This window comes from Pelophylax lessonae, assembly GCF_965119305.1.
Source record: "Pelophylax lessonae genome assembly, chromosome: 2".
NCBI lineage: Eukaryota > Metazoa > Chordata > Amphibia > Anura > Ranidae > Pelophylax > Pelophylax lessonae.
The window spans coordinates 398,235,205-398,262,985 of NC_138769.1; the positions used below are offsets into that span (position 1 = coordinate 398,235,205).

The 27,781-nt window shown below is 40.4% G+C and overlaps 1 protein-coding gene across 2 annotated transcripts in view; it reads left to right on the forward strand.

Annotated features, from left to right (window-relative positions):
* The window catches only part of TMEM132E (transmembrane protein 132E), a 622,727-nt gene that overhangs the window by 521,721 nt on the left and 73,225 nt on the right, over positions 1-27,781 (forward strand). For both annotated transcript variants that reach the window (XM_082247158.1, XM_082247159.1), the window contains one exon: positions 8,007-8,147. In XM_082247158.1, the coding sequence (XP_082103284.1) occupies positions 8,007-8,147 (141 nt within the window). The remainder of the gene's footprint in view (positions 1-8,006; positions 8,148-27,781) is intronic.

A 27,781-nucleotide genomic window follows, 5' to 3' on the forward strand; every position in this document is an offset into this window, starting at 1 on the left:
TTCCATCGGAAAAAAATGCTCGTTCTATAAGCCTGTGCATATTTATCCACTCAAAAGCAGTTTGTCTATAATATGTGTACAGGCTACTCATAGGCATTAGATGAGCATTTCCTGCTCCAGCCATCACAGCCAGATTGTCCTTCGACATCCCTGGTCAACCATTGTCTGCAGCATATGATTGATTAAAGAGATTAGAAAGCTTTTTCTGATGGCTGTTGTTCCCCTGCAGACAAGCTGATGCTGGAGCTGTCATCTTGATACCTCTCCCTCTCCATAGATGTAAAGTATAAATGTAGGCAAACAGCTAAATACACAGTTGAAGTACATATCTGTGAGCTGTCTTACCTGCCAAAAATATTTTATTCTGTTCAGGCAGAGTTTGAGTCCTGACATCTCTACCATACACTTTAGAAAATACTGACCATTTATTTCCTGCTCTGCATTTATCGCAATCATACCTTCCAAAAACAGGATTTAGGCAAAAGATTTACTCTTGCCACGCGTCGCAAAAACATGGACCACGTTAAATGAAATTGCAAGAATTAATGTTTAAAGAGTAGTTGAACCCACAAACAAAAAACATTATATTATATCTCAGCTTGCCAGTGACTGCATTCATTTTCTTTATTTTCCTTTGCTTTCATGTGGCGGTGCTGCCAATAACAGACTTCCTGTCCTGGGATAACAAAACCCACTTACTGTACCTTCAGAGGAGAAGAGCTGTCACCCTAGGACAGAGTGTGTTAGGTCCAAAGAACACCTACCCCTCTGCTCATCTCTATAAAATAGTGTGTGTGTGTTTGTGTGTGTGTGTCTGGAGGAGGGTGGGGGTGTTCTGTAGTTTACAGAAGTAATTTGGGCAGGGCTAATAACACTGGTTTAAATAGAAAAAAATAATTGTGCTTACAGTAACAAGTAGCAACAATATGTGTGACAACACAAAATAAACAATAATAATACAAGAAAAGTAGCACAACCTTTCTTTTATTCTTAGGCCCCATGCACACGGGGCGTTAGAAAAAACGTGCGTCAGAGCTAGTTCTGACGCCGGAAAAAGCAGCTGTAAAAACGTGCTTTCAGTAGCTTTTTCCATTAGCGTTATTGCACGTTTTGCCACGTTGCTTTTAGCAGCGTTTTTTTCTGCCTCCATTCAAAATCAATGGTTCCCTATGGGAGCCTATTGATTTGAATGGAAGTCGCGCCGCAAGTCGGATCATCCCTTGTTAAAGGGGGCTTCCAGATTCCGATGAGCCCCCTGCCCGCAGACCCCCACAACCACCGGCCAGTGTTGTGGGGATGAGGCCCTTGTCCTCATCAACATGGGAAAAAGGTGCTTTGAGGTGGGGGGTGCAGAGCCCCCCCTACCCTAAAGCACCAACACCCCCCCATGTTGAGGGCATGTGGCCTGGTGTGGTCCAGGGGGGGTGGGGCCGCTCGCTCGTACCCTCCCCTTTCCTGGCCTGCCGGGCTGCATGCTCGGATAAGGGCCTGGTATGGATTTTGGGGGGGACCCCACGCAGTTTTTTCGGCGTCGGGCTACCCTTAAATTCCATACCAGACCCGAAGGGCCTGGTCTGGAACCTGGGGGGACCCCCACGCCCATTTTGGCGCAGAGTTCCCCCTCAAGTTTCTCACAGCACAAGTCGCGTCGCAAGTCGGATCATCCGACTTGCGGTGCGATTTCCATTCAAATCAATAGGCTCCCATAGGGAACCATTGATTTTGAATGGAGGCAGAAAAAACGTATAACGTGGCTTAACGCATTCAGCCTTTAGCAGCGTCAGACGTTTTTACAGCTGTAACGCTGGTCCTCAGAACGCGCAGGCCGTGGGTTCTTGCAGCTTAAAAACGCCTCGGCCACTTACAGCTCAAAAACATCTGTGTGTGCATGAGGCCATAGAATAACATGGAGGTGCGTTTTTAGGCTGCAAAAAGAAAACGCCTGACGCTACTTACAGCGGCATTAAAAACGTCCCGTGTGCATGGGGCCTTATAATAACACTGGTTACAATTTCAGTGCGACATGGGCAAAGGTAGATCTGGGATGAGATCCCCGATTGTCCAGTTGGCTAGTTATATAATTAACTAATGTTTATAGTGTTAATTATATTTCTGTATACCGTTGCGTTTGCATTAGAATAATGTGATCAGCCTCACCAGAGTATGTAGTGTATTAAAAGCCTGGATTCTTGTTCAATAAAGAGTCCTAGTTTCACACAAGCTATTTGTTGGCTAGTCTTGTATGGTGCGGCTATATTATCTGATATCTATGTTTGGATTGGAGGAAGCGGTATACTGACAGAAGCACTCAAGCGCACTCAAGAATGAAAAAAGGGGCTCCAACACTGTAAAACCGCTTTACTAATATGTGTTTTATTTGTATTAAAAAACACACTCACAAAAAGCTAAAACAATCCAGCATTACTAAATAACTGCATGTTGGATTATGACAGAAGGAACAATAAAGGCTAATAAAATTGGTTTAAATAGAAAAAATAACTGCCCTTACAGTCACAAGCAGCAACAATATGTGTGACAACACAAATAAACAATTATAATAAAAGAAAGGTAGCGCAACCTTTCTTATATTCTTATAATAACACTGGTTAAAATTTCAGTGCAGCATGGCCAAAGATAGATCTGGGATGAGATCCCCGATTGTCCAGTTGGCTAGTTATTTAATTAACTTAATGTTTATAGTGTTAATTATATTTCTGTATACAGTTGCGTTTGCATATGATATTGTGATCAGCCTCTCTTGAGTATGTAGTGTATAAAAAGCCTGTATTCTTGTTCAATAAAGAGTTCTAGTTTCATACAAGCTATGTTCCTGGTAGTCTAGTATGGTGCGGCTATATTATCTGATATCTATGTTCAGATTGGAGGAAGCAGTATACTGACAGAAGCACTCAAGCGCACTCAAAAATAAAAAAAGGGGCTCCAACACTGTAAAACCGCTTTACTAATATGTTCTTTATTTGTATTAAAAAAACACACTCACAAAAAGCTAAAACAATCCAGCATTACTAAAGTAACTGCATGTTGTATTATGACAGATGGAACAATAAACAGAAGGAGCAATAAAGACCCGCAATAGTCTTTTAAGAATACTTATATTTAGGCATTTATTTCACTGTAACCCACTGCATTTCCTAAACAGAAAACAGCAAATTATTCACTGTTGGTGAGACCTTATGATGAAAAAAAAATACCTTAATCTCACAATTAAACCTACAGAATGTCATGTGTTTACACTTGGCTCTATGTAATCCAGCCAATGCTCTAGACTAGAGCCTTAACAATTTATCATTTGCAGCTGTTGCACTGCAATTGCTGTGGTTTGTCCATGTTCGAAGACTGTAATGACCTCTATAAGACCTAGATTGTTACAGACACAAAGCACACCTATGTACTAGTAGACAATTTATTGTCTTTATTTTTTCTCAGAGATTTTAGTATACGTAAATGATAACAGAGCCCCCTGCCGGGCAATGGCTGCCCTAACTTCACATGTTAGGGAGGCTACAATGATAATAGCACAGGTAGCTCCTGTCAGCTGCTCCCCCGGCTGTCACTATCTTTAGTTCCTAACTGTGTAATCAGGATGAGCAGCAGAGGGAGGGGATGCTCTCTAATCTGTTATTCCAGCTTCTGAATAATCATACTCCCGATTCTGTGTATCTACCTCCCTTTCTGTCAGGCTTTCTGATTGGGGGTAGGGAGGCAGGGAATCTACATTGTACCTTTTAATTAGCCCCTTCATTTGGAAGAGGATGAATGATTAGTCAGCCATGCACAATGAGGATGTACTGGATAAATGTATCTGTGAAGGAGCGAACACTTTCTCATGCCAGCCTGTCAGGACATCATTTATTTAATCTTGTAGGGCTATTATATATTTCCTAAGTTGGCCATAAGCAGGCAGATGTCAGGTATACTGATATATAATGAGAATCTTTGCAGCTGTAAAAATTAGAGATGAGTGAATTGATTTACAAACTGATGCAAATTGGGAAAATCGAATGCTTTCCAAGCAAATTGGAAAAATTATGATCTTCTTTAGTATGTTTATCTTAATTAATGCAATCTTAACATGAACATGCAAATGTGTTTTGGTATTTTGAAGAGATACGGGGAACTGCAATTTACCTTTATCCTCTTGATTTCTTGGAAGTCATTTCTCTCTCATTCTAGTCATTAGGATCACAGAGTATCTGAAGTGGCTGCAGTTGTCTTTGCAACCTGTGTGCTGTGATGGATCCTTTTTTCCACAGAAAAAAAAAAATGATTCTTGAAGACATATTAGAAAACATTTTCGAGTAGTATTGTAGACTTTGTATCTGTCAAAAACTGTATTGTTCTAAACTGTTTTTTTTTTTCTCTGGGTTTATAATCTGTTTGGTTGGAGAATCATCACTCAGCCTTGCAAACACTAGGTCAGTTTTTGATAATTTGGTACTTTTTGGTATTTTTTTTACCATAGCCATGATCTCTCTTGTGCCACCTCATTGGTTTTCCCATTGAGTGTCTTGGTCCCCTTCCACTACTCCCAAGTCAGACACTGAGGAGAGGTCACCATTTGGAGACACTTTGTTTTAACACGTTCAAAGCTGGTTTTATAGGGTCCTGTTGTTGGAGGCATCTACTCCTGAAGAAATGAAAGTATTCGCAAAATGCATCAAGTTACAAGAGATGCCTTCCTCTCTTATATTGCAATCATCTTGGCTATGTAAGGCATGTACATGGTAAATTATACCAGCTTAATGTAAATTATATATTGTTACATGTAACCCATTGGCTTGATGTGCCAAACATTTTTTATGTGTACTTTATACATTTAACTGTCCAATCCTTGTACAATAAATTGATATTTTATGACTTTTGTTTTATGCCTCATTTAAAGTTCCATGGGCGAATATTGGTTATGTGTATGTTTCAATAGAGGCATGATAAGTTAGGCACCTGGTCACAGTTCTTCTTTTTTAGAATTGTTCTAATCTGTTAGGCTAAATCTGTTAAGCTAATGTAAGATAGACATTCTATCATTAGTGACATATTGCCAGTGGCAGAATCACCTCGAGAGCGACTACCCCAGTGGATGACACTCTAGAAGCTAAATGGATAAGGATCTTTTTGTAGGCACTTTAGGTGATTACAATTTTAAATCTCAACTGCAAATAAGTGTCACTTTTTTGAAAATAAGGATCCTTATCCTGGTATTATAGCATAGTAAATCAAGCCTTATCTCTGGTCTAGAAAGCCATAGAATCTCAAATCAGTAAAAGAACAACATCTGGCTAACTTGGCCAGTGAGAGAGGGACTTCAGATGGATAAGTAAGTGGTCTGTTAGATATCCAGTTGTTGAAATCAGAAATTGATAGTGTAAATAAGAATCTCATCTTATTCCATTTACACCATCTGTTTCTAATAATTTGGCTCATTTTATTCCCTAAACTACTTGTCACATCATAGATGACACTTGTTAAAGTGGAACTCTGTCAAGTGCTGTTGTTTTATTTTAGATAGCAGCAAAGGTATATAACTCCTTGACATTTTTAGTGCTGTTTGGGGGAATTTCCCCTGAATTGATAAGACATTAAAGAGGAGCTCCAGCCACCTGTCAAAAAAAATAAAAGTCAGCAGCTACAAAAAGTGTAGCTGCTGACTTTTATAAAACAGCCACTCACCTATTCCATGGTCCAGCGGTGCATTGTACCTGCTCCGCCCCCCCATCCCCCACTTCTTAAAAGTTCTAATTGTGCAAGAGGAGCTGGAGGACGAGTCCCCTTTTTGGGTTGAATTCCTGCTTTAAGTGAGGCAACATTTACCAAAAACAAGGGAACATCCTCTTTGGAAAGTTGTCATCCCATTGTGCGAAATTTCATTTTATCCTCTGTTCTGGTGACAGATCTTAACCGTGGCATTTCCTGATGATAACTAGAATAGATGTATGACTCTCAAATGGTAACATGTCAAACAAACAAAAAAAAAAACTTAAAGAGGACATTTCCTCACTCTATCCATAGCTCAAACATTTTTTTTTTCTAAAGATACACTTTAAGGCTCGACTTACACTGATGAGTTGTTAACTGATACTACAAAAGTCTGTTTGACTTTAGAAAAGGTTCCTGCACTACTTTGATACGACTTTGCCATGACTTTTTACACTCTGTGGCATTGAAGTTGTTACAAATTCGGACTAAAGTCAGACTCCAAAGTTGCACTGAAAGTTGCGCGACTTTTGAGTCGGGCTAGTGTAAAAGACAAGCAAGGAAAAAAAGATACAATGTTGTACCTGGGGCAAGGGCTTGTATCCAGATGTGTTTGTAAGATTAAAAATGCAATTACTGTACATAACAAGGAAAACATATTTTACAGCTGGACCAACATGTGTCTAGTAAGAGGGTAGGCAGATATGCGAGAAGGCTCAATCAATTGTGTTTATTGGAGTTTAATTACTAAAGCTGGAGAGTGCAAATCTGGAGCAGCTCTGCATAGAAACCAATCAGCTTCCAAATATTTTTGTCAAAGCCTAATTAAACAAGCTGATGTTAGAGTGCACCATATCTTGCTCTCTCCAGTTTTAGTAAATCAACCCCTATGAGCCATCATCATTCAAACTGCAAACAGACATATAATATTGTCTCAGGTGACATGTAAGAGACCATATGTATGATAAAGAAGTTGAGGAAATAGGAGTAAAAAGAGAAAAAAAAAAGGAAAGAGTAGCACTAAAGAGGAGATAGGGGAAGAAAGGATTGTGCAACAAACTGGACATACAACTGAGAGACATTGCCCACTATGCGCATTGTTGTCACCTAGGATTATCAGGCCCAAGCTATAATTAGGATTTGGCATTTTCCAAGTGCATATACAAAAGCTAGGAACTTTAGGTTTCAAAGTGAGTGTCTATGATGCAATTGTCAGATTTTCCATTCTCATGGCATGACACATTTCCTTAGCCTATTCAGCAACAGTAGAACTTACTGGAGATTTCCAATGGCGCGTGTCACAGTACAAGCTAAATTAAACAAAGTAAAATAGATGAGGGGTTTGGGAAATTTTACAGGAAGTAATTTGGTGAAATATAGTGAAAACAGCATTCCAGGGGGATTGAGCTAACAATGTCACGTGTGGAAACTGGATTTTGTATGGCCAGGATTATATTCTCGTATCTATTTTCTCATATCATAGGAAATTAATTCACCAACATATCATTTGTGACACTTGGGAATGAATATTTGCTTCATAAGAATGCTGTATGATGACTTGCTTCCGAGAGATGTTAACATTTTGCATTTAGCATGAATACATCATTTTCTGTTGAGTGGTATATATAGTCTTGAATTTGGCTGTATAGACTTTTTCTATTTAGAGGTTTTTTTTCCCATCGTAACTGTGTTCTCCTGGGCAGTACAGTGAAAGAATTTATTTTTAACCAGTCTCATTCAGAAGGTCTCACGCTGCTTGGCTGTGATCCAAGTCACCCCCTCCTTCCCTCCTTTTATCTCCACTACTCCTTGGCCTTTATCAACTTCATTGATATCTACAATGAATACTCGCATAAACAGGATAAAAAAAAAAAAAATCCTAGGATGCACGCAATCACATCAAAACTATCCTAATCTAGTAAGGCACTTATTATGTTGGGCACAGTTATTTCTCTGAGACACATAGAGGTTTTAATACACTTTTTAGATACAGCTGTTGCTGCCTGAAGGAAATGGTTAATCGAAGAGGCCAAACTGTGAAACACATTTGAACAAAGTCAAATAGGATCCTACAGCATTTTAAAGAAAAAAAGATATATTAGTCTCTTAGACATCTTAGGCAGAACATCTGTGTAGCATAACTAATTACAGAGTGTTTTGGGTATTTTAGTTGGTGATATCAAGAAAGAACAGACCGGAGGATGGAGCTGCAATGGAATCAATAGACTGTCAGCTGGAAATGGGACCTTCTTCATTAATATTCTCCTTTCTCTTTGTCTCTTTGTCATGTATAGGGTGAAGGCTAAGAAGGGGATAAATCTGCAGAACACCAGGTCCCGGGATCCTCAATGGTTTGTTAACTCAGAGCTTCAGTCAGGAGCAAAGCATTCAACATCCACCATTGATGTGTCAAAAGTTCAAGGGTTGCCACACAGGTACAGAATTGTTTAATCTATATTCAGCACATTCCAGAAATGTACTGCTTTTTTGTTTGAAACATTGATATTTGTTAAATCCAATTAAACTATGCAAAAAAATAAACGAATGACCATAGCACAAATATCTGTCTGTGAAATGAACCAAAGAGGCAAAGCTTTCAATGCCTTTTAAATACAAAAAAAACATGAATTATAAACAGTAAACAATAAATAATTGCACTGTTCTGTACAAAAAATAAAATAGTCATCATGGGTACAAAAAATTGCCAGATATCTTAGATCCCACTTAAAGTTAGAACTTACTTTTTCCACAGGTTGCTAAAGCCAGCAGAAGATTGAGTGGTGAAAAGCATCACCTCCTGAGCTTATAAAAGTCAGATTCAAGTGGGATCTTTGTCAGGCCAAAAGGCAGTGGGGTTAATTTATTAAAACCGGTGAGAGCAAAATCTGATGCAGCTCTGCATAGAAACCAATCAGCTTCCAGCTTTCATTGTCAAAACCTAATTGAACAATGATGAACGGAAAGTCCGGATGGTGCTATGATTTAACGCCGAGGTTAGCGGGAAACGCATGTACCTTTCTCCCCCACTGGGATATTTATTGTATTTTTATGCTTTTTCAAGATGGATAAAGTGGACTTGCGAACTAGGCCGACACACACGCTAAAGGAGAGTGGGGTGTTGCATAAGGCCCTGTTCACACTTAAATGATTTTCTGCTTGAAGCGTGTAGCTCTAAAACGTTCACCAAGCCAAATCCCATTCATTTAATAACCCCTGTCCACATCTGAGTTCTATTGACTAAACAAAAATGCATGAAGCTGTAAAATGCTTGTAATACGCTTCTAACAATGCTTTAAAAATGCTTGTAAAAAAAAAGCAAAAATGCTTTAAAAAAACACCTGAAAAACTCCCGCTACTCTCTTCTCTCCCAATTGAACAAGCTGAAGTTAGAAACTTATTTCTATGCAGAGTTGCATCAGATTTTGCACTCTCCCATTTTAGTAAATCAACCCCAAAGTGTTTTATTATACATTGTTTCTAAACAAATTCTACAACAATATAAAAATAGTAAAAAACAATTCCACAATATCCATTCAAAAAACAGTATGAAGTTGATTTTCTAAAGCTGGAGAGTGCAAAATCTGGTGCAGCTCTACATAAAAACCAATCAGCTTCCAGGTTTTTCTCGTCAAAGCCTAAAGTGATTGTAAAGTCTTTTTTTTTTAAAAATAAAAAACATGTTATACTTACCTGCTCTGTGCAGTAATGTTGCACAGAGCAGCCTGGATCCTCCTCTTCTCGGGTCCATCTTCGGCTCTCCTGTTGAGTGCCTCCACAGCAAGCAGCTTGATATGGGGGCACCCGAGCCAAGTCACAGCTCCCTGTATCTATTCAGACACAGAGCCATGAACCAGCCCCGCCCCTTCTCTCTCCTGATTGGCTGAAAGATTTTGATTGACAGCAGTGGGAGCCAATCGCACTGCACTGCTGTCTCAGCCAATGAGGAGGGGAGTCCCAGGCAGCTTAGACAATCCTGCAACATCGCTGGATAAAGACAGGCTCGGGTAAGTATTAGGGGGGCTGAGGGGGGCTGCTGCACACAGAAGGTTTTTTTAACCTAATGCATAGAATGCATTAAGATATAAAAACCTTCTGCCTTTACAATCCCTTTAACTGAACAAGCTGAAGTTAAAAGCTGATTGGCTACCATGCACAGCTTCACGAGATTTTGCACTCTCTAGTTTTAGTAAATCCTCCCCTATATATCAGGCAGACATGCAAGTACAATATTATTTTACACGCAAATTGGAGCAGCAGGGCTGGAGTGGGGGTTGGGGTAATTTGAGCAATTGCCAGGGTCTTCTCGCTCCAGAGCACCATATGAGAATGACAGCCGTTTTAGGGACCTGTAATACTGTGAATACAGGGTCCCCAGTTTATATTTGCTCAGAGTCTTATTTTGTCTAAATCACATCCCATGGAGCAAGGCAGGGGAGGTGTGCTACAGACAACTGCTGTGCCAGCCTAACAGATATAAAAAAATAGTTAACATATAAGTTTTAATAACCTTCCCACATACTATTTCCTCCAGTGTATTTAGTGGCATAGGGATTTAATTACTAAAGACAATTAGGCTGTCTACTTTGCAGGGGGAGTTGCACTTTGCAAGGGAATTTTCCCCAGAGCTTAGTGAATGTTGTGCAGTGTCATTTTGCAAAGATTACCCAATCACTTGAAGGAAAAAAAATGCATTTTTGCTTGCATATAATTTGATGATGGAAGTCACCAGAGCTTCACTTTATTCACTAAGCTCTGGGGCATATTTCCTAGCCATTGTCTTTTGGATTGTATAAAGTCTAATATTAGCTCCACAGTACACTTTAATTTTATTTGTTTTTTAAGGATTTATTGCAAGGATTGTCTGCTTGTTCTGATCCAGTAAAGACTGATGTATCATGCTTTAATTTTATTAACCACGCTTCAGGAAAGTTTACATGCCTGTTCCATACCTCAGGGACCATGAACACATATATGCCAGATTATTGGATCTGAACAGAGTGAAAGACTGACACGACAAGCCAGACAGAGCAAGTCGATTATCAGAGATACCCAAACTGTGCCAAAGAGAGAACAGACTCATAGTTTAGTTCAAGCCAAATGTCACAAACCCACTAGCCAATAATGGGAGCAGGAAAGGAGAGCAGAAATATGTCTCAGATCATAGCAAGAGCAATGTACAGACAGAATGAGAACAGGGCACAGGAGACAAGGTTAAAAGCCAGAAAAGGACAGGAGAAGTAAAACCACAAATGAAGCAGGAGTGAGAGCCAAAACAGGCCCACAGGAAGTGCCATTGCGTTTGTTCTGGTGCCCAGATCTCAGCATTGTGTAGTTTCAGTGCTGTGTGATTTTGGTGCAGGAAGTGATAATTATGCAAAATAGTGGTTATATAATGTTAGGATTTCCTGAAGAGCAGAACTACAAGTCCCATTATGTCAATGCCTATGCCTCTGGGAGTCATGTTTCTTCCAGTGCCTCATGGGATCTTTAGTTCCTCAACACTGGGCACATTTTGACTTCCTGGTTTAGAGATTAGATTAGCTTTAAGGGTTTAAAGTTTGATGGAGATATTAACTGTTATGTGTTCAATATAAAGCCTAAGAGTTAACTGTTAGGGTTGACTAAGTCAAGGGTTAAGTGTTTAGCAATGGGTTGGGGTAGAGTAGCTATTAATAGCTTGTTTAGGCTTTGGGTTTAAAGGATAGGTTCACCTTAACCACTTAAGCCCCGGAGGATTTGGCTGCTCAAAGACCAGGGCCTATTTTGTGATTCGGTACTGCGTGACTTTAACTGACAATTGGCGGGCATGCGACGCTGTACCCAAATGAAATTAACGTCCTTTTTTCCCCACAAACAGCTTTCTTTTGGTGGTATTTGATCACCTGTGCGATTTTTACTTTTTGCATTATAAACAAACAAAGAGCGACAATTTTGAAAAAATAACAATATTTTTCACATTTTTTTATTTGAAATTACCCCCCCCCCCCCAAAAAAAAAATGTAAAAATCAAAATTTTTTAACATTTTAGGCCAATTTGTTTTCCGCTACATATCTTTGGTGAAAAAAATCGCAATGAGCATATTTTGATTGATTTGCGCAAACGTTATTGCGTTTACTATCTACGGGAAAGATTTATGTAATTTTTATTGTTTATTTTTTTAACTAGTAATGGCAGCGATCTGCGATTTTTTTTTTTGCGGGACTGCGACACTGCGGCGGACAGATCGGACCCTTGACTGACATTTTTTACACTTTTGGGGGTACCAGTGACATTACTACTGTAATCAGTGCTATACATATGCACTGTTACTGTAAAAATGACACTGGCAGGAAAGGGGTTAACTTTATGAGAGAGCAAGGGGTTAAGTGTGTCCCTAAGGGTGTGCTTCTAACTGGAAAGGGGTGTGGCTTTTGATGTAACCACAGAGACATACGCTCCTACATAGCAGGATCGTATGATCTCTGCTGTTACATCAGGGAGAAGGACAGGCGGCTTTGTTTACATCAGCCGCCTGCCTTTCTCCCTCTCCAGCGAGAGATCGCAGGTGACCAGCGGACATCGGAACCGCTGGTCACTTGCACGGGGATGCCCGTGAACGAGCAGGGGCGGGAGCTCGCCCCCTATTGGCTCGCAGACGAGTGACGTACCCATACGTCACTTTGCCTGCACGGGGCTGACCGCCACAGTATATGTACTTGCGGCGGTTGGCAAGTGGTAAAAAAAAAATAAATAAAACAAATGCACATCTTTGTGCAGGTAAAAAATGTGCATTTATTAGGAGCCTGTAAAGCATTGCACCCCTGATTAGCTGAACGTGCATGCGTTCTTAAGCTCTTGCAGACTGTCAGTATAGCTGTCTGCCCATACCTAGTACAGGCAGGCAGTTACTGAATGCTAGATTCATTGAACTACCTAGAGCACTTATAAGTGCCTTAGGAGTTCATTGAGAACTACAAGGCAGCAGTCACAGTGGCTGATGGTAGTTGTAGTTCTCCCATTCGCAGATCTCTGTGAATAAATGACATGGTTGGGTGGGCACTGCAGGGCCCCTTTTTTAAAAAAATTTTGACACCCTGTGCAGGGAGAGGATGCCTGGCCAGCTGTCACAACTGGGACTGCTGCTTGGTTAGTAACATGTTACACCCTAAATATGGGTGTAAGAAACAAAAACCATATAACAATATGTAAAAAGGTACAAAATGTATTTCATATTAAAGTTAAAATCAGACATATTGAACATTGTGCAGCACTCTCCTAGGTAGGTGCTAGGAAAAAGCATATATTTGCTCCTTCTGCTTATCAGGGGAGCCTGATCTGTTAGTTTGCCTGTCACATGTTTCCAGGTGTGATTCACTGGGTCTGAGGGAGTGTCCCCACTGTATCCAATAGGGGAGCATGTTGGACAGTGGAGGAAACCTAGCCAGTGACACATCATGTTTAATGGCAGTCCCAGTGGGAGGGCATTCCTGCAATGCATCCTGGGGTTGGCCATAAATACAGAGGGGACATGTGACAGGGAATCTTTGGCAGGAAGCAGAGTCCCAGGAGGAGGTGGACGGCTGTCTCTCCTCCTGCAGTGTGTGAGGAAGGTGGTCTTAGGCGGTCGGCCCAGTGAACCGGGTGTGGAGCTGAGCTGCAGAGGATCCAGAGTGCTGACAGTGGAGCTGCTGGCAGAGTCTCTTGGGAAAAACAGTGTCTGAGTACCAGGAGGTTTGCCTAAGGGTCTGCCCAGCAAGGGGGACCACTCCAGTGAAGTCAGGGGGATCAAGGAGCTAGCTCACACAGGAAGTGTAACAGTAAAGGGGGTGCCGTGTAGTTGACCCTGAAGAATAGAAACAAAGGGGGTGCCAGGAAGGGCCCTGAAGTTTGTTCTGCAGTACAGTACAGTTTACCTCAGACAGTTCATTTCTTACTACTTCACTGCTACTGACAAGGTGAAGCAGCGGCCTACCTGAACTCAGCATTATTCAGTCGTCCCAGCTAATTGTGCATAGTTATATAAGTTGGAGTATCCCACTCATTCCCTTCTCCCATCCAAGTTCTCAATAAAAACACAGAAAAACCAAAGCTCCTAGACTGTTTCCTGACTGAGCCAAAATCACTTAGAAAATGTTGAACTGTCATGCTGCTAATTGTAACCCAGGGGAACCCGTAACCAGCAGTTCCCAAGGAAGTAGTCCTACAATTGTATAAAATAACGCAGTATCCATATATTCCTGTTAGATTGCATACGATATATACAAAATTGCAAGAACACTTGAATTGGTGCATTATTGGACTGTAGTCTCTACATGCTTCATGGAACAGTGCCCACTTTCTCAAGGAGTCTTCTCATTATGCTCACTAACACTTTTTAGGATCTTTTTCCTGGGCCCTGTTGTGCGTCTCGGCCCCAAGCTTGCTCCCCTTTCAGCTCCCAGACAGAGCTTACTCTGTGAATCTATTTCTATCCTGCTAGAGTATGCTTTGACATACTTACCGTATTGATGGTGTCTTTTTGTGCATTTATTCTTGTGTTTCAATTGTGGTGTAAGTATGCCTTTTGTATAGGTGAACCATCATTACCTCTGGTGGTTCTATATATATATATATATATATACACACACTATATATATATATATATATATAGTGGGTACGGAAAGTATTCAGGCCCCCTTACATTTTTCACTCTTTGTTATATTGCAGCCATTTGCTAAAATCATTTAGGTTCATTCTTCTTCCTCATGAATGTACACATAGCACCCCATACTGACAGAAAAACACAGAATTGTTGACATTGTTGCAGATTTATTAAAAAAGAAAAACTGAAATATCACATGGTCCTAAGTATTCAGACCCTTTGTTGTGACACTCATATATTTAACTCAGGTGCTTTCCATTTCTTCTGATCATCCTTGAGATGGTTCTACACCTTCATTTGAGTCCAGCTGTGTTTGATTATACTGATTGGACTTGATTAGGAAAGCCACACACCTGTCTATATAAGACCTTCCAGATCACAATGCATGTCAGAGCAAATGAGAATCATGAGGTCAAAGGAACTGCCTGAAGAGCTCAGAGACAGAATTGTGGCAAGGCACAGATCTGGCCAAGGTTACAAAAAGATTTCTGCTGCACTTAAGGTTCCTAAGAGCACAGTGGCCTCCATAATCCTCAAATTGAAGACGTTTGGGACGACCAGAACCCTTCCTAGAGCTGGCCGTCCGGCCAAACTGAGCTATCGGGGGAGAAGAGCCTTGGTGAGAGGTAAAGAAGAACCCAAAGATCACTGTGGCTGAGCTCCAGAGATGCAGTCAGGAGATGGGAGAAAGTTGTAGAAAGTCAACCATCACTGCAGCCCTCCACCAGTGGGGGCTTTATGGCAGAGTGGCCCGACGGAAGCCTCTCCTCAGTGTAAGACACATGAAAGCCCGCATGGAGTTTGCTAAAATACTTCTGAAGGACTCCAAGATGGTGAGAAATAAGATTCTCTGGTCTGATGAGACCAAAATAGAACTTTTTGGCCTTAATTCTAAGAGGTATGTGTGGAGAAAACCAGGCACTGCTCATCACCTGTCCAATACAGTCCCAACAGTGAAGCATGGTGGTGGCAGCATCATGCTGTAGGGGTGTTTTTCAGCTGCAGGGACAGGACGACTGGTTGCAATCGAGGGAAAGATGAATGCGGCCAAGTACAGGGATATCCTGGACAAAAACCTTCTCCAAAGTGCTCTGGACCTCAGACTGGGCCGAAGGTTTACCTTCCAACAAGACAATGACCCTAAGCACACAGCTAAAATAACGAAGGAGTGGCTTCACAACAACTCTGTGACTGTTCTTGAATGGCTCAGCCAGAGCCCTGACTTAAACCCAATTGAGCATCTCTGGAGAGACCTAAAAATGGCTGTCCACCAACGTTTACCATCCAACCTGACAGAACTGGAGAGGATCTGCAAGGAGGAATGGCAGAGGATCCCCAAATCCAGGTGTGAAAGACTTGTTGCATCTTTTCCAAAAAGACTCCTGGCTGTATTAAATCAAAAGGGGGCTTCTACTAAATACTGAGCAAAGGGTCTGAATACTTAGGACCATGTGATATTTCAGTTTTTCTTTTTTAATAAATCTGCAACAATGTCAACAATTCTGTGTTTTTCTGTCAGTATGGGGTGCTATGTGTACATTCATGAGAAAGAAGAATGAACTTAAATGATTTTAGCAAATGGCTGCAATATAACAAAGAGTGAAAAATTTAAGGGGGTCTGAATACTTTCCGTACCCACTGTATATACACATATATACTATAATCACACCAGTGCCAGTGTCAGCAGATCCAGTAGAGTCAGAAACATAGTTCCTGTTCACCACCACACCAGTGCAATGTCACCAGAGCAAGCATAACCTGATCTCAAATCAAAACAGTATCCCGAGCACATCCTAGTACCCCTGTGGCATCTTTTATGGCTACCTTCTACTTCAGCAGCATCTATCATCCCTCCATTTACAGAACAATCAGGTATTTTGAAAGAAACAGAAAATGTTATACCCCTTCAGTTTTTCTAATCAATTGTGGTCCAATGGAATTTGTTTGCCCAGCCGCAGATCGCCAGTAATCCAAGTACAGTTTATGCACATCCATTTGAGTGGAAGCCCATTACAGGTGATGAATTACATTTTTTGTTTGCTTTACCCTACATATGGGAATCACAAAAAAAGAACTGCAGTCTTATTGGTTCATATACCCACACACCCCCATTCACAGTATTATATGCAATTTTTTTCTGCGGCTATGATCGAGACACTGTATAAATATTCCTGCCTCCTGACCTCCCCACAGTCACCCGAATATAACAGGCTTTACAAAATTTAACCACTTCTCATTTTCTTATTTTTTCCTCAATCTCTCATACACATCAAACAATATCTCCCCAGTAAACATGACAGATATGGGGTGAAGTTATGTAAAATTTGTGAGAGGACCACAGGGTAGACATATGACTTTCGAGTTTACGAAGGAAAAAAAAAAAAGCCCACTGGATGGTGAACTTATTTGGATAGCAGCTGAAAAATTGTTTGTTAATGGATACCACCTCTATGTGGACAATTTCTATACCAGCCTGCCACTTTTCTTACTCCTTTCTCTGCAAAAAACTGTAGCTGGTAGCACAGCCCACCAAATTGCAAAGACTTTCCACAATGATTGTGCACCACAAATTTAAAGGGGTGGGGGGTCATTAGGTTTGTAGAATAATGACATTTTGGCCCTTAAAAATGGAAAGATAAGGGGATAGTCTATGTCCTGTCTACTATCCACCAATACACCTCAGTGGAATACAGGGAGGGCGCGGTCTGGTGCAAAAATCTCTTTCCGTACACAAATACAATCAATAAATAGGAGGTGTAGATTTAAACGACCAAATGATGAAGCCCTCCGTGACAACCAGAACACATTCACAGGTATTAAAAATGTCCATGCACCTATTCCAGTTGGTCATTAACAACTTTTTCCCCCACTGGCCTCAACATAAAGCACTCCTTCTGTGGCTACATACCTCATTATGATAATATTGGGGGTAGGGTGAAAATGTTTCTCCTATGTCTCAACTACCTGCATTTTTCCTTTTTCTGATGTCCTGTGTGTAAAAATGTTTTCTGTTTTTCTGATGTCCTGTGTATAAGCCTGTTTTTTACACCATATTTCTGCATGTAGCCTGGACCGACCATTTGTCTGCATGCTGAAAATGCCTCTGCTTACATCGAAACCAAGAGTTGGAAACTTGAGAAATCTAGGGCTTCCTATTGATTGTTTGATTGCTATTTAATAATGATGGGCACTGAGGGATCTTTGCTTATGAGGGCTCGCTGAATCCAATAGAATTGTATTTTTCAATTTGAGCAGTAGTTTGTACATATCATTTGTATAAATTATGCAATACAGTATGTTTGAAGAACAAGCACTTTAGCTGTTCAACCCACTCTGCTTGGCTTCTTTGGTTATTGACATTTAAGAGTATATGGGTGGCCAAACTATTATTTATTATACTTTTTGTTCTGTTTGGAAAATGCTGTTGATTCTAGTAACGATGCAGATAGCAGTTTCCACTTTCAGAATCAGAATGCTAAGAGTCTTCTTAAGAAATCTTAAAGTATAGTTTAAATACAGGTCTGAGGAAGAAGAAAAGTGTAATTGCATTGAAATGTAAACGCCCTGCGGGGAAGAGGTCTAAAGCGGTTTGCTTTTTCCTTTCCATTAATATTTCATCAGGTTGTTTTCCGAAAAAAGGTGATTGCGATCACTTTAAATTCATCGTCTGTCTCTAACCTTTTGAAGGCCGATTTCAATCTGCATTGGAAATGGCACACCAGAGCCTTGCATTTTAGCAGACTGCGCTTGTTTCAAGAAAACTGCAATATGTAATATACACACGCATGTCACAATATATATATATCTAACATTTCTTTTCTGCAATGTCATTCCAAAAAAGAAAGCAGTGAAAGCAATTATATTGCAGTCAGGATTTTTAGTTCCAAATACAGAAAATAAATATAATTAAGGGGATAGAGCAAATAGCCTGGACCTAATTATTTTTGTAATGTAAATAAAACTTGTTATGTACCAGCTTGTTTATCTGATTCCGGATATAATTCATATCCTAGATTGAATGCCTATGATTTCTTACAAACCAGCTGACAATAGACCTGCAGAAATCAGGCCGACAGTAGAGTAAGGCACTGGCTACTTAAAAGGAGGAGGAGGGGAGAAGGAGTGATTGACAAGGTTTAACCACTTTACCACTAGAGCATTTTGCTGTCTTACGTCCAGGCCACTTTTTGCGATTCGGCGCTGTGCGACTTTAACTGACAATTGCGCGGTCGTGCGATGCCGTACCCAAACAAAATTTACGTCCTTTTTTTCCCACAAACAGAGCTTTCTTTTGGTGGTATTTGATCATCTGTGCGATTTTTACTTTTTGTGCTATAAACAAAAAAAGAGCGTTTATTTTGAAAAAATAACAATATTTTTAACATTTTTTATATGAAATTCCCCCCAAAAAAGATGTAAAAACCAATTTTTTTTTTTAATTTTTGGCCAATTTGTTTTCTGCTACCTATGTTTGGTAAAAAAAATCGCAATAAGCGTATTTTGATTGGTTTGCGCAAAAGTTATTGCGTTTACTAACAAAGGGAAAGATTTCTGTCATTTTTGGTGTTTTTTTTTTTAACGAACAATGGCGGCGATCTGCGATTTTTTTTGCGGGACTGCGACATTGCAGGGGACAGATCGGACCCTTGACTGACATTTTTGACACTTTTGGGGGTACCAGTGACATTACTGCAGTAATCAGTGCTATAAATATGCACTGTTACTGTAAAAATGACACTGGCAGGGAAGGGGTTAATTTTATTGGAGAGGGAGGGGTTAATGTATGCCTGGTGCTTACTGACGTGTGTGGGGGGGGGTGACTGTGTGAGACAGGGACAGATCGGATGTCCAGCTATGCTGAACACTCCGATCTGTCACTCCCTGTCACTGAGGAGATCCGCCCGCTTGTGTTTACACAGGCGGGCGGATCTCCACACTAGATCCCCGACGATCGGGGCAGAGCAGCGGCGATCGCCGCTGCTCCTCCCCTGGCCCGACTCCTGCTGTGAATGAAAACAGCGGGAGCGCCGCCTACAGGGGAGGAGTCTGGCAACGTAGGTGTACGTCGTCAGACGGGATCGTGCCACTTTGCCGCAGTACTATTCCAGTACTTAGCGGTAAAGTGGTTAAATCATCCCCCATGATAATTTTTTTTCATCCCTTCTCCCCAGGTTCTCTGGGATATCCTCCATTCATTTACAAGCAAAACGCTTGTTGATCTACTGTGATCTAATGCCAGACTGCTGCACACTAAGTCCCCTGCCACAATCTTTCACTTTTTAGCCATTGGTAGGCACTTGTCACTTCCTGGCTAAGGCAGCTGGCCTCCTGAGGATGCCTCCTCCTCCAGCAATTGTGTATGCCTCAGCAGAAACCTCTGGGGATATGTGAGATGCAGGGGTTTGTAAAAAAAAAAAAAGCAATAAACAGATACAAGTTTGTTCTTTCACTTTTTTGGAGTGGGGGAATTCAGCGAGCAAATTCTACATTATGAGTGAAGATCTGCTTTTTAAAGTTCAGTCCTAGGAAGCACAAAGACATAGAAATGTTGGTTCAGAAAACTTGATCTTATTCTTCAGGTTAAAGCTGCTCTTCAGTCATTTTTTCATCTTTCCATCTATTAAATCCTCTGCCCTAGTTGTTTTACCTATGGATAGTAAAACATTTTTTTTCAACCAGTAAATACCTTATACAGCCCACTTCCTCTTTCTTGTCTGGTCATTAGTCTAGGCTAATGACACCATGCACAGCTCTCTCTCGAACTTTAATGAGAGTTGACAGCAAGGGAGGAGGGGGTGAGCCTTATGACAGCAAATGAGAGCTACAGAGCTAGAGGGGGCTGGATGAGGGCGGAGATAACATGAGACTGCAGAGATCCATGAGTAATCATCCAGAGCAGAGAAATGTGCAGCCAAGCAGTGGTGTGAGTCTGTCTGTCTGTATATATATATATATATATATATATATATATATATATATAAGCATTTTCGGCAAGTACAGAATCACAGTATATATAAAATAATATGCAAAGTGGTTGGAGGAAAGCTTCAGAATGACAAAGATGTTTTATTACAAATTATGTGAGCAGACTGTAGTTCCATTTTAAAGTGACCAAAGAGCTTGAAGAGAAATCAAGAACTCAAAGCAAAAGAAAAATATAATTTTCAGAACAAAAAAATCCCTTTAAATGTGAAACAAAAGAAAACCTTTTCTAATATACAGGACATATTTGCCATACACATATTTGGACCTATGTAATAAAGAATAACAGGGTGCAGTAACCCCCAGCGTTGAGAGAGTTTTCACCATTCATCAGGTTAGAGAAGCAGAAAAAACAAAAGATGGCCTTTATGTTTAAGTTAATATAGGCATCTATTTACTGCTGTATGGCCACAGTGGCTGTTAGTTCCCTGATAGCCAGGAGGAGGCTCAAACCACTATGACAGTGGGACACATATGATTGGTATCAGAGCAGATCTGTCTTGCTGGGAAAATAATCACGCAATTGCATTTCACAAGCACACCCATCTACTTTGGCATACAAAAATCACTATCTTTATCAAGTTTAAAGTGTCCGTGATACCTTCTGTGTAGGCATGAATGAGTCTTTTCACAAATCCAGTGATTTTGGCTAATCTCAGGATTAATAACAATAAGGATATTTAAATACAATTTGATTTCATTATGTCCCGGATAAGACCAATGTACTTATATATGTAAATATATATATGCACATATATTTATTGGAAATGTTTGCTTCTCTGAAAAAAAAAAAAGCTGTGCCAAAATAATGAAATTCACAGATTAATTTGCTCATCTTTACTTTAAGCTAATAAACTACAAGGCACAACAAATAAAGTATAGGGTGCTGGCTTATTGCTACTTTATTTTAACCACTCTACTACCGCTCACGGTAATAGTACTGCGGCAGAGTGGCTCGTTCCCGTCCAGTCACGTAGTATTAACGTGACTGGACTCCTCCCCTTCTGGGCGGCGCGCAGGAGCCTCGCTCCCGCTGTTTTCATTCACAGCGGGAGTCGGGCCAGGGGAGGAGCAGCGGCGATCGCCGCTGCTCTTACCCGATCGTCGGGGATCGAGTCTGGAGATCCGCCCGCTGTGTGTAAACACAGCGGGCGGATCTCCATAGTGACAGGGAGTGACAGATCGGACTGTTCAGCATAGCTGGACATCCGATCTGTCCATGAATCACATAGTCACCTCCCCCCCTACACGTCAGTAAGCACCAGGCATACATTAACCCCTCCCTCTCCAATAAAATTAACCCCTTCCCTGCCAGTGTCATTTTTACAGTAACAGTGCATATATATAGCACTGATTACTGCAGTAATGTCACTGGTACCCCCAAAAGTGTCAAAAATGTCAGTCAGGGGTCCGGTCTGTCCGCCGCAATGTCGCAGTCCCGCAAAAAAAATCGCAGATCGCCGCCATTACGCGTTAAAAAAAAAACACCAAAAATGACAGAAATCTTTCCCTTTGTTAGTAAACGCAATAACTTTTGCGCAAACCAATCAAAATACGCTTATTGCGATTTTTTTTACCAAACATATGTAGCATAAAACAAATTGGCCAAAAACTTTTAAAAAAATTGGTTTTTACATCTTTTTTGGGGGGAATTTCATATAAAAAAATGTGAAAAATATTGTTATTTTTTCAAAATAAACGCTCTTTTTTTGTTTATAGCGCAAAAAGTAAAAATCGCACAGGTGATCAAATACCACCAAAAGAAAGCTCTGTTTGTGGGAGAAAAAGGACGTAAATTTCGTTTGGGTACGGCGTCGCACGACCGCGCAATTGTCAGTTGAAGTCGCACAGCGCCGAATCGCAAAAAGTGGCCTGGACGGAAGACAGCAAAATCCTCCGGTTGTAAAGTGGTTAAATACCCATCACTTCTGTTGTCATGGAAGCAAATTGTCTTGGCTATATGATATCACCTAGGCTAATCCTCATGACACAGTGCTTGATACTCTATATTAAAACCTATACATTTAAGTCAATCAAGCTATGTATCCAGTGAAAGAAACAATGTGTCCAGCAGATCAAAGAAAATATAAACCAGTGTCCAATAAATCAAAACAATCCATGTGAAACTACACTGAGTCCAACAAACATAACAGGATTTTTACCCTCAATCATGCTTTAAAATAACAGGAATAAAACATCCTAAACCTTGGATTATTATGTGCCCCTAGGAAGCTCCTGAATACATTTGAGGTATTTATAGACACGCAATAAATTCATTTATTTAAAAAAATGTAAATAACAATGTGTTAAACAAAACATTCATAAATAATCCAGTAAAGTCCATCAGAAAAAAGAAGAGAAGTGCTCTCGTGCAGAAAGTTCATTTATAATTGTGTATCAACAAAAATCCATATTTCAGTGTGGATAGAAAAATCTTCACACCCAAAAGTGCACATCCCACACTCAAGCTGCTTACCAGCTACTCTGACCCCAAGAAAGGGGTCAGGCTGCCTTTTATCCCAGTATCCCCATGGGATGGATGAATATCAGGAGCCAAGATTCCGGGATGGGTTACCATACAACCAGGAGGTTCATCAGTGGGCTCAGCTACTCTGACCCCAATATGGTGGTCTGGCTGCACTTTATCCCAGTATCCCCATGGGATGGATGGATATCAGGAGCAAAGATTTTCAGGATGGGTTACTATAGCCCCAGGATGTTCAACCCTGGGCTCAGGATTATTAGGATTACTCTATGTGGCACTTTGTTTCTTTATTGAGCCACTAGCTAATCATCTGAAGCTTATAGAAGATATACAGGGAGGAGCCAACAGCCAGATGGCTGCTTTCTGCCTGAGAGAGAGAGATTACAAGTAGAGATGTGCATGACAGAAAAATGTGTTTCCTTTTCATTTTCAATCGATTTGTTTAGTAAATCATTTCATCTCATCATATTCATTATGTTAGAAAGATTTGTTCTGGGAATTTGTTTAGTATATTCGGATTTGTTTCACATATTTGTTGTTCCAAATCATATGTATTTTCAGAAGATATTTCAGGAGATTAGCTACAGTATCTTACATAAGTGAGTACAACCCTCACATTTTTGTAAATATTTTATTATATCTTTCCATGAGACAACACTGAAGAAATGACACTTTGCTACAATGTAAAGTAGTGAGTGTACAGCTTGTATAACAGTGTAAATTTGCTGTCCCCTCAAAATAACTCAACACACAGCCATTAATGTCTAAACCACTGGCAACAAAATTGAGTACACCCCTAAGGGAAAATGTCCAAATTGGGCCCAATTAGCCACCCCCAGTGTCATGTGACTCGTTAGTGTTACAAGGTTTCAAGTGTGAATGGGGATCAGGTGTGTTAAATTTGGTGTTGTCGCTCTCTCTCTCTCATACTGGTCACTGGAAGTTCAACATGGCATCTTATGGTAAGAAACTCTCTGAAGATCTAAAAAAAAGGATTGTTGCTCTACATAGAGATGGCCTAGGCTATAAGAAGATTGCCAATACCCTGAAACTGAGCTTCAGCACAGTGGCCAAGACCATACAGCGATTTAACAGGACAGTTTCCACTCAGAACAGGCCTTGCTATGGTCGACCAAAGAAGTTGAGTGAACGTGCTCAGCATCATATCCAGAGGTTGTCTTTGGGAAATATACGTATGAGTGCTGCCAGCATTGCTGCAGAGGTTGAAGGGGTGGGGGATCAGCCTGTCAGTGCTCAGACCATATGACGCACACTGCATCAAATTGGTCTGCATGGCTGTCATCCCAGAAGAAAGCCTCTTCTAAAGATGATACACAGGAAAGCATGCAAACAGTTTGCTGAAGGCAAGCAGACTAAGGACATAGGTTACTGGAACCAAGTCCTTTGCTCTGATGAGACCAAGATAAATGTATTTGGTGTCAAGCATGTGTGGCGGCAACCAGGTTAAGAGTACAAAGATAAGTGTGTCTTGTCTACAGTCAAACATTGTGGTGGGAGTGTCATGGTCTGGAGCTGCATGAGTGCTACCGGCACTGGGGAGCTACAGTTAATTGAGGGAACCATGAATGCCAACATGTACTGTGACATACTGAAGCAGAGCAGGATCCTCTCCATTCGAAGGCTGGGCTGCAGGGCAGTATTCAAACATGATAACTACCCCAAACACACCTCCAAGGTGACCACTGCCAAGCTAAAGAAGCTGAGGGTAAAGGGGATGTACTGGCCAAGCATGTCTCCAGACCTAAGCCCTATTGAGCCTCTGTGGGGGATCCTCAAAGGTGAAGGTGGAGAACCGCAAGGTCTCTAACATCCACCAGTTCTGTAATGTCGTCATGGAGCAATGGAAGAGGACTCCAGTGGCAACCTGAGAAGCTCTGGGGAACTCTATGCCCAACAGGGTTAAGGCAGTGCTGGAAAATAATGGTGGCCACACAAAATATTGACACTTTTGGCCCAATTTAGACATTTCTACTTAGGGGCGTACTCACTTTTGTTTCCAGCGGTTTAGAAATTAATGGCTGTGTGTTGAGTCATTTTGAGGGGACAGCAAATTTACACTGTTATACAAGCTGTACACTCACTACTTTACATTGTAGCAAAGTGTAATTTATTCAGTGTTGTCACATGAAAAGATATAATAACATATTTACAAAAATGTGAAGGGTGTACTCACTTTTGTGAGATACTGTATATTCATTTTAACGTGTTCATTTGTTATTTCAGGAGAAAACTTAAATACTTTAAATCATTCCTGCTAGTTCAACCCACAAAGAGAAATGGGATTAGCTGATTGGACAGTATGGATTAGAGCCTTGTGCATCTAAAAGTAACGAATGGAATAAAATTAATTTTGGATTCATTTGTTATGTTATGATTCTGAATTCGATGGAGCCAGCTCCATACAAACCAAACACAATAAGTAGGAATCCTCTTATTTCACTTTTGTACCTTACTGTATTTATTGCAATATGTTTCCATTTCGTAAGTAGTGCAGTTTTTATAATAATGAAAAATGTTAATGTAAAAAGAATCAGTTGATTATCCAAGAGTCAAAGACTACCGCGCGTTCAAACATAAATATTCATTTGTTATAATATTAAGTTGAATTCATTTCCTTATTCCCAACTGATTTTGTTTGTTGGGCTGCACACATACAAATTAAACGAATGGTCTCTAAACCCCAATACAAAAAGAATCTTATTAAAATATTCACAGTACGCTCTCTGGAATAAAAACGAATGGATCTGAATTAATTTGGATCATTCGTTATGTTATTTCGGATGATTCAAACATTAACAAAAGGCCCAAACTACAGCATCATATCATCCAAATGAATACAAAATAATTTGTTGTTTTTGTTATAATTTATTTTGGATTACTTGAAATGTATTACTGTTGTATTTTGGAGATTCAGATACATCCAAATGTCCACATAGCAAAAAATTTAGATTTTTACCTAAACTTATCTCGCATGTCTAATTGAAAGCCTGAATGCTGGCTGAAAAGACACAGGGAGGAGCCGACAGACAGAGAACTTCTCTTTGCCTGAGAGAAATAACAAACTCTATTGCTAAAAGCGGTTGTATACCCTAAAAAAGCACCGGATCACTGCTAAGGGGGCTGACATGTTCCCCCGGCATTTCTTTCTGGTTCTGTGAGTGGCCAAAGCCACAATGATGTCATTCCCGCGCATGCAGGGTGAATATCTCCTAAACTGTGCACCTTTAGGAGATATTCAATATTCATTTTACCTTCAGGTAAGCCTTATTATAGGCTTGCCTTTAGATAAAAATAACAAAGCGGGGTATACAACCGCTTTAACTTGAGAGAGTTTGGCAATTTAGTGGATGAATGTATGACCATTCAGTGGTGGTAGGCTGAACTGGGTGATTACAAGATTAGTGTAGAACACATTCATTTTGGTAATGAATCAGCACAAGAAGCCTTTTTGTTTTTGTAGGACTCTCTGTGGTTTCAAATGGACACAGTGGGGTTGATTTCATAAATCAGGTGAGTGCAAAATCTGGTGCAGCTCTACACAGAAACCAATCAGCTTCCAGGTAATTTGTCAAAGCTTTAAGGCCACTTTCACACCCCATAGGGATGTATGGGGGGACCGTTCAGATCCGCCAAAAAAACAGCCCTAATAATCAAGCTGAAGTTAGAAGCTGATTGGCTACCATGCACAGCTGCACCAGATTTTGCACTCTCCAGTTTTAGGAATTCTGATTAATTTCTTATATTTTCTTTGATCCTGCTGGACACATTGTTTCTTTCACTTGATACACAGTTTGATTGACTTGAATTTATAATATCAAGCACTGTGTCATTATTATTGACGTAGATGATATCACCATTTTTTGGAGACTTGTCACACAGCTGCTGTGATATTTGCATTCATAGCTTCATAGCTATTCAGTTTATTTAGGTAACTAAATATAAATTTATTTAGTTACCTAAATATATATATATATATATATATATAAATATATATATATTTTTTTTTTGTCCATGATTTAGCATGGGGAGGGAGATACATATTTCTTCTTGATTATACAATACTCGTCTGCATTACTGATGCATAAGCTTACCTAGTTAAAAACCAATATAGCCCAGTACGTAGTACCATGTCATTTTGGGACACTAGGGGGGTGAAAATTATGTTTTTTGCATTTGGTTCAATTTATTTTCAGTACAAAAAGTTAGAGCTTCTTCCCACATAAAGGCTCTGCTCCACCAATAGTTATTTTTGCATCATGAAGAATGCAAGTAGAGTTATGGCTGGGTTCTAGAGCTGACCTAAAGAAAGTTTGCAACTAAATGAGTTATTTTTGCTAAAACTTGGTTTGGAACTTATGGTCTAAGCTACTAATGGCACTTTTCCACTGCAAGTACTGGCTCGGCTCTACTCGGCCCTGCTTGTCCCGGTTTGCTTTTCCACTGCTGGTACCGCATGGTACGGTGTTGGAACGGTTCGGTACGGTACGCTATGGTTTGCTTTTCCACTAAAGTAGTACTAAAGTTAAGTGGGTGGGATAACAACGGGGTGGGTGGGATTTTCTGACCAATCAGTGGCTAGTAGTGACTGCATGCAAAGGATTGTGGGATATGGTACCGGGTATGGTACCTCTTGGAACCACAATCGAGGTGGTACTGTTTTAGAGAGCCGTACCGTTCGGTTCCATGCAGTGGAAAAGCGCCACTGTACCGAACCGAACCGCTCCTACACCGTACCATGCAGTACCAGCAGTGGAAAAGCACAAAAGCGTGTCAAACCGTTCGGTTCCATGCAGTGGAAAAGCGCCATAATTGGTGCCAAAAGATGTATTAACCTTGTTAAAATGATTATTTTCCCCAAAATATTTTCTATTTTGTGCTACTCTCTAATTTATTTGCCCTTGAAATATTTTAAAGTGATGGATTCTCTACTTAAAGCTTTTTATCTGATGCTCCAGCTAAC